Source organism: Mustela nigripes, chromosome 16 (genome assembly GCF_022355385.1).
Source record: "Mustela nigripes isolate SB6536 chromosome 16, MUSNIG.SB6536, whole genome shotgun sequence".
In the NCBI taxonomy this organism is placed as follows: domain Eukaryota; kingdom Metazoa; phylum Chordata; class Mammalia; order Carnivora; family Mustelidae; genus Mustela; species Mustela nigripes.
Window position 1 is genome coordinate 59,489,339 of NC_081572.1, and position 7,709 is coordinate 59,497,047.

Genomic DNA, 7,709 nt, shown 5'->3' on the forward strand with positions numbered 1-7,709 from the left:
AGCCCCTGTGCCGGGGAGGAGGCCATGGGACTTCTTGGGGTTGGGGTGTCTGTTCTGAAAGGTCAGGAGCCGCAGGCCAAAGTCAAGATTTGTGTGTCTTGTTTCTGAGGAGCCGTATGGACGGGTGCCGCTCCCCCTGCAAACAGCGGTGATTGCAATCACTTGCCGTTCCCATGGCAACAGGAGAGCTGAAAAGCGCAAACAAGGAGGGGAGCTCTCCCCCAGATTCAGGTCTGCGGGGCAGCACGCTAGCACACGGCGCCCCGCCTCGCTCGCCGTTCAAGGAGCGGAAACCTCTCCCGGGTGGCGACCTCGTCCACCTCCTGTCACTTGTGAGGGTCCCCTCCCCCCAGGGCCTGACGCCATCAGGTAGTCTTGAACACCTCCAGCGACGGGGAGCTCATTCCAGCACTGGCCGGCTATGGATGCTCAATAAAGGGGGACCCTGGTCGGTCAGAGGTAAAACCGAGAAGCCGTGAGACAGGCTGCAGAAATAAGAACGAACAGACCGCGGGGGCTCATGGCTCATCTTCCTCACAGCTAACGTTTATGGAAGCCTGGCTCTCAGTGCTCTACGCTCGACCGACCGTGGAGGATCAGGTGCAGTCGCTAGTGAGAGGAACGGTTGCACAGGTCACACGCTGTGCCAGTCGCTCCCTATGCCTGACCTCCCCCCGCATGCACTCTCATCCCTACTTTGCAGACGAGGGATGGCAGCCTGGGGAGGTGAGGACTAGGCAGCAGAGCCACGGCAGAAACTCTGACCTGTCTGACCCCGTGGGCCACGTCTGGCCGTCCAGCTCGCCCCTGGAGGCAGGACTCGGCTGGATTTGGAGACAGTTGCCTGACAGAGGCGGAAGGTGGTGAGAAGGTGGGGCTCAGACAGCTGGGCTGGGAGCTGCTGGTTGCACCGTGAGCCTGGTCTCAGAGCCCCACAGCCCTCTGCAGAGAGGCAGGCCGTCACCAGGGAAGAACAGATCTTTGGAAAAACATCACGGAAACAAAACAAGGAATTCACAAAGAAAATGACAATTACATACACCGCCCGGGGCACATGGTGTTAAGCCACAGAGAAACAAGGTCTGGTCCCAAACTCCACCGTCCGGTCACTGCCAGGTGCGGTGGGAGGCACCGGAGGTTCAGAAGGGATGGTCCGGAGCTCACAGAGGGAGGGGCAGAGGCAGGCGGCCGCAAACCACCACGGAGCGCGAAGGAAAAGTAAATACACTCTCAGCCCCGCGTCACCTCCCACCCACCTTTTCTCGGAAACGCCTGGAGAATGTTCCATCCCTGAAACAAAGGAGCAAATGACAGAAGAGAAAGATGGCGGGCTCCCGGGGGTGTCCCCGAGGAGAGCTGTGTGGCAGGAACAGAAGGAATGTCACCGGGGCGAGATCGGAAGTTGGTGGATCGCGGGGGAAGTAACACTGAGAGGGAGGCGGGTGCCCGCGGAGGTCTGGCAGGAGTCCCTGCTAGACGCATGGACCGCGAAGCCAGTCTGTCCTGGGACAATTACGTCTCGGTGCCTCCCGTGGGCGGGACACTGCTCTCGGCACCCGGAGCACGGCGGCGAGGACGGCAGATAAACACGCCTTGGCGGATTTGCTGTCTAGTGTGGGAAATAGGCAGCTTGCGGAAGTCGCTCACGAGTAGGGTGTCCGGTGCAGATGGGGTTCCCCTCCAGCCAGAGGAGCCAGGGAAAGCCCAACGGAGAGGGGCCCGGAGGGGTGAGGGAGGAGGTCTGTGGGTGTCTGGGGAAACCGAGGCGGAGTCCATGTCCAGATGCCCCAGCACGGGCGGGACGGCAGCGAGTCCGTGAGTTGGAGGGAGCCGAACCCGATCTAACCGTCGTGCTTGCTGGGCATCCCGCCAGCCCCGCTGGACGCATGGTTCCCACCGTGGCTCTGGAATTCATGCTTGAATATGTGTTGAAAGGGAGACTTGGACTCTCCTCTACACACTGCGTGCCAGGAAGTTCATTCCTGAAAGGCGCACTATTTTTTCCCTGGAATTCTGCGCTTTTCCAAGGGGATACTATTTCAGCTAGCAGACAATTCTATGAAAAGCCCCCAGGCCATCTGCTGGAAAATGCTGTTACACGCTGGACCCTCATTAGGACGGCAGGATGATCGTGGTTTCGTGGTATTTTTTTTTTTAAGATTTTATTTATTTTATTTGACAGACAGAGATCACAAGTAGGCAGAGAGGCAGGCAGAGAGAGAGAGAGGAGGAAGCAGACTCCCCGCTGAGCAGAGAGCCCGATGTGGGGCTCGATCCCAGGACCCTGGGATCATGACCTGAGCCGAAGGCAGAGGCTTTAACCCACTGAGCCACCCAGGTGCCCCCGTGGTATTGTTTTAAGCACTTTTTCCCCCTGAAGGACACACACATGGGACTCGGCGATGTTGCCGCCGTAGAAACACATGATGGACAGAAGTCGTTTCTCCAAGTTCTGTCCTCCAGTGTCCTGTGTCCCTTGCTATAGTTTGTATTTTACTCATTTTACTTTTTCTTTATTTAAATCAGGATGAGTGTTTCCGTCCCGTGTAGCATTCAATGCGGCTGCTAAAGTTGCCAGAAAAAACCCACCGGTGAAAGATGTCCCACGGAAGGAAGATTGAAGCCGAAATTGAAAATGAAATCTGAGCTTTCCTTACCTTCCTGCAATGTAGTTTCAAATCGGCAATCAAAAAATGATAAAATTAGCTGGAATCCTATGGTGCAGTGGGGGAGGTGCAAATTTGACAGATTATCATAATTCTAATTAGATGCGTCCCCCTTACAGTACATCCCAGGTCTGGTGGGAAGGCGATCTCACAGGTGAATGTGATTACCGCTTCCACGTCTTGTTTTCCTTGTGCGGGCTGGGAGAGGAAGGCCCGCTGGGCCGGAGGCTGGGGACACCGGCACAAAGCCCCTCTTCCCGGCTGGCTCCTAGGACTCTCCTGCCCAGAACACCGCGGGGTTCACGGATGTCCTAAGACATCGGCTGCTGTGTCTGTGCGGAAGCTACCTGGGAATCAGGACATCATGACATGAGGAACGGCCGCTGGACAGTTGCGTTAGCAGACCGCCTGGGACCTCCTGGGACCACCTGGGACCGTCCATGACCTCTGGAACACAGCGTCTTCAGCGTAAAAAGATGGTTCCTGGACATGGGACCTCGTTGGCATCATTGACCCCATTCTTGGCAGTGTGGACAGGACCTCCCTGCCTCCCCAGGGTGCTGGTCTCGAATAGTTTGAAGGTTAGACTCTCATGGTGGAGGGTACAATATTTTGTGGGAGACAACTGAGCAACGGAAAGGCAAGAATAGGCTTGGAGACCGAGGTCTCTGATCTACGAGGCCGTGGGACCAACGAGGGGCTGGCCAGGGAGACGCTCAGACCAATCCCCTCTCCTTGCCCAGGCCCTGGATGCTGCCGCTCACCTTCCTGCCCCCGGCCCTGGTGGTAGAAGTCCACAAACAAAGTGGCTTAACACAGTTCTCACTACCTTACAGTCTTGGGCTTCAGACGTCCAAAATGGGACTCGCCAGGCTCAAATCAAGATGCTGGCAGGACTGGGTTCCTTCCAGGAGGTTCTAGGGGTGAATCTCTCTTCTGGGGGGCACTCATGTCCCTTGGCATGTGGCCCCTTCCTCCACCTTCACAGGCAGCAGCATGTGGCAGAGTCCCTCTCACACTGGCCCATCTCCGGTGGCCTCCTCCCTCCTCCCCTCCATGGGACCCGGTGGTCCCCATGGCTTGCCAGACACGCAGGGTCATCTCCCCACATCGAGGGCAACTGATTTCAACCCTCAGCCACGGGGTCCCGGCCCCCAAGGCAGCAGCAGATGCAGACGTGGAGCTGGAGAGGAGGGTTTCCAATGGCCAGTCCTCGAGCCGCTGCTGGCTTGGAGATGCTGTCAGACCAGCTCCTTACCCAGGAGCTCAGCAGAGAGATTCATCAGGAACAAGGAAAAGCGAGATGGGGACCAGCACTTGGAACGGTAAATGCACAGAGAGCAAAGGCGCTGAGGGGCATTTGAAGCCCCCAAGCCTGTCCCTTCCTGTGCACAGTCAGGGCAAACCTCAGACACTTACATAGGCTCCGACCCCCTCTCACCTGCACACCTAGGCAACGGAGGAGGAGACCGGCTGTCCCAGCATGGCACACTGTGGGCTGTGGGGCTCCATGCCTCTGCACCCGTCCTCATCGCTGACTTGGTTGCCATCACCGATGAGCGCCTCAGCCTGCTCACCTCATCTGAAAGCCGAGATGATGATGATCCCCGCACACAGGCATAGGCACACACGAGCATAGCGTAGGCATGCACACACGTGTACGTACCTGTGTGTACACACGTGCACGCATGTGCATGTACACCTGCATGTGCGTGTGTTCGTGTACTCACATGTGTGTGTGCTCACACGTGTGCGCGCCTCATCCCTCCTGCCTGGTTCCCTGGCTCCTCGCCCTCTGCCTGCAAGTGCGGCAGGACAGGCGCCCTGCCTGGGACCTGCTCTGCCTGGTGCCCCTCCCCCTTCCCCCCTCCAAGGCTGAGCTGCCCCGAACCTGTCCCCTCCTGCGTGTGCATCCTGAGTCTGAAGGAGCCGCTCGGCACTCAGGGGTGGCCAGTGGTCTTGTCCCTCCAATTGCACGAGGCCACTCTCGCCTCCAGGGAAGCTCACGGGGGCAGGAGCCTAAGGAAGCCGTTTGCTGCACCAGGACCCCCAGTGAGGTCGGGAAAGAGTCCGCCTCCCGCTCGAGGACCTGGGACCATGACTCAACTCACTGTCCTCCACGGTGTGCCTGCAGATCGCCTGCTCTCATCCCTGCAGGGAGGAAGCAGCTCACAAGGGCTCCCCCATTCCAGCGAAGACAGCCCCTGATCACCAGCAGCCAACTCTGCATCCGCTGGGCCCGAGTCCTTTCAGGGAATGACTACTACAGGCGGGGACATGGTCGGTGAAGACCAGGCTGGGGACAATGGGGCATGTCTTCCCCGGGCCTCCTCCACCAGGTCACAGCCACCAACAAGGGACGGAAAAGCAGGTTTGGACAGAAGGCTCCAGAAGGGCATCCTAAGCGCGCACACCAGGGTCGTGTGGGGTCCAGAGCCTAACCCCAAGGAGGAAGAGCTCCTGGCATGAGGTCCACAGGGAGCCGGCCATGCTCTGCGCCCCCCAGCACAGGCGTGGATTCTTCAGCAGGAGGAGGGTGTCCAGGTTCTGCCTCCGATTCCTTCCCTCCCCTGTGGGGGCTGCTCCGAGCTTCACCCGAATCGCCCCGAGGCATACCGTGTGCCTGCAGAGGGGACTGCCGCTCTCCATGGTCATCTTGGCCTGACCTCACGCCGGGGAAGCATCATCCTCCTCCAGCATGACTCTGACCCCGCAGGTCGCGGTCCCGGTCAGGGAGCGCTTGGGGGTCCCGGCCCCGTGGAGCCACCAGGGTACATCCCCATGCAGTGCGCCGCCCACCCGAGCACCCGCCTTCTGCTTGGACCCCGACCGCACGTCAGGGCCGGCCCTCTGTCTGCCCCCAGCATCGTCCAACAGGCAACTCACATTACAGCACCAAGTGGTGAGTAGTCCCGGTCCCGGGACCCTCCATGCGGGGCTCCGTCCCGCACACACATACACATGTGCACATGAGATCACCCCCCACACACACAGGTGGGAAGGTGGTGCGGCCACACCCCCAGCGGTCCTCGGGACCCCCCACCACGCCGCACAGACCGGGCTCAGGCCCGCAGGCTTCTGGCTTGCGTGACACGAGCTTCTCTCCACCGCCGCAGCAGGGTCCCGGCCACGTGCGTGCTCCCCAGGAGTCTAGGAGACCCCTCTGCTTGCCCTTCCCCTCTGCTTGCCCCGCAAGAGCCCATCCCTAAATCCCCAGCTAACCACTAGGCCCCTCCAGCAGCCTTCCTGGGAAGCCGGCTTCTGCACGGCCGCCAGAAATGGTTCCCACTGCGGGCAGCTGTTCTCAATTAGCCGGAACGAGGCACAAGGCACGGGGGGAGGGAGAATGTGGAGAAGCGGCTGCTGGCTTCACCAAATCAGAGGGGCCTCTTTGCTGCCACCCCCGCTGCAGGACTCCCCTCCCTCCTGATCTGGACTCTGGGACAAGCCCAGAGCTGGCCCCTGGGGATGCCGGGCCCAGGAACTGGCAGGGTGGCCCGCGGGGTGGCCAGAGATGCCAAGTCCTGGGGAAAGAAAAGGCATTTCTAAGAGACAAAGGCAAACCTGTCTTCAGGGTGAATATAAACTTTCCAGGCGGGGGTCACTGTTCTTGCTCTGAATTCCCCAGGGGGTTCCCAAAAAGCCGTGTGAAGAGAGTGAAGCCTTGGGGTCGGCCGTCTGTGGTATTGATGACGGAACGGGGACACCCGTGAAAGGTCGCATGGTTCACACTGGCACAAAATACGCACCAGGTTTCTCCAGGTGGCGGATCCCTCCTCCCGTGCAGGCAGGAGCTGCTGGGGCTCAAGCAGGTGGAGAAAATTCAGGCTCACTTAGACCCAGAAAACAGAGGCACCTGAACACGGGCTCCCAGGAGGTCTGCAGAGGGCGGGGGCGGCTGTGGTGCAGCCCAGGCGTATGACGAGGTGACCCCAGGCTACAGCACTGGCCCTTCGCTGGGTGCCGATACACCGAGCGGACTCTGGGAGTCAGTCTCGGAACCTGGCGTGACCGCCGTGGCTAATGCGTGACAGCTGTGCTCAGCCTTCATCCTACAACCCAATTGATGGCCATGGGGACCCCGGTGTCAGACAGGAGGCCCACAGAGGACAGTCACCATCCAGAAGCCAAATGCCTCACAAAGGGACAGCCCTGGGGCCGGGGCTGAGGTCAGAGAGTCAGCTCTGCTTCCCATCACAGCTCTGCGGGGACCTGGCCGGGCAGCCGTGGGCAGGTCACTTAAACTGCCCCACGCTCAAGTTCTGCAAACACTGTATGGAGTCAGGGGTGCAGAGAGGGTGAGAAAGCCACTTGGCGGGGCGCTGAGAAGACTGAACTAGCCGGGTGAGCACATCAGCTGGGGTTTGGCCAGGATCCTGAAGCACCATCAGTGTGGGGGGCTTGAGGGAGATTCTTCAAGGGGACTTGACGGAGCCCCAGAACACGGGGGGCAGGGCACGGTTACCAGACCCCGGGAGGACAGTGTGGTCGGGCAGAAACACAGAGTGGAGGTCAGAGGGCATGGCGGGAGGGACACAGAGATGCCAGCCTGAATCTTGTGCCAGAGTCCGGCCACGTATGAGTTCCCCAGGGTATAGCCCTGCCCTCAGGACAGGACCCCAGACCCCAGCAGCACTCATGGGCCAGTCTGCAGGGGTGACTGTGCCCTTGTCCTGGCTTACCCACCACCCCAGCCGGGCCACCTGTCCCAGAAGCGGTGGTTCCGCTGGCTGAGAGAAGGACCCGGGAGCCCCGCTATCACTGGCCAGCCGTCACTCCTGGCATGCCCTGGCCAACGAGTACTGGGCAGTGACAGATGTGGACATCCTCAGGCCCAGTCCTCAGAAACTGACTTCTCCAGCCCAACTCAGCAGAAACACAGGGCCAGCATTAGCCAATACAGCGACCGAGCAAATGAGGAAAAGCTGCACCTTCCCCAAAACACTTTCCTGACATCTGCTGGGAATTTGCAGTAACGACATGTACCTAAGATGACAAGGAGGGAAGTCTTGGCTAATGCTGGCCCTGTGTTTCTGCTGAGTT

At 59.7% G+C, this 7,709-nt stretch overlaps 1 protein-coding gene across 1 annotated transcript in view; it reads right to left on the bottom strand.

Annotated features, from left to right (window-relative positions):
• Positions 1 to 5,333: 5,333 nt before the first annotated feature.
• The window catches only part of AIPL1 (aryl hydrocarbon receptor interacting protein like 1), a 15,458-nt gene continuing 13,082 nt past the window's right edge, over positions 5,334 to 7,709 (bottom strand). The window contains exon 6 of the mRNA XM_059378598.1: positions 5,334 to 5,480. Coding sequence (XP_059234581.1) covers positions 5,334 to 5,480 — 147 coding nt within the window. The remainder of the gene's footprint in view (positions 5,481 to 7,709) is intronic.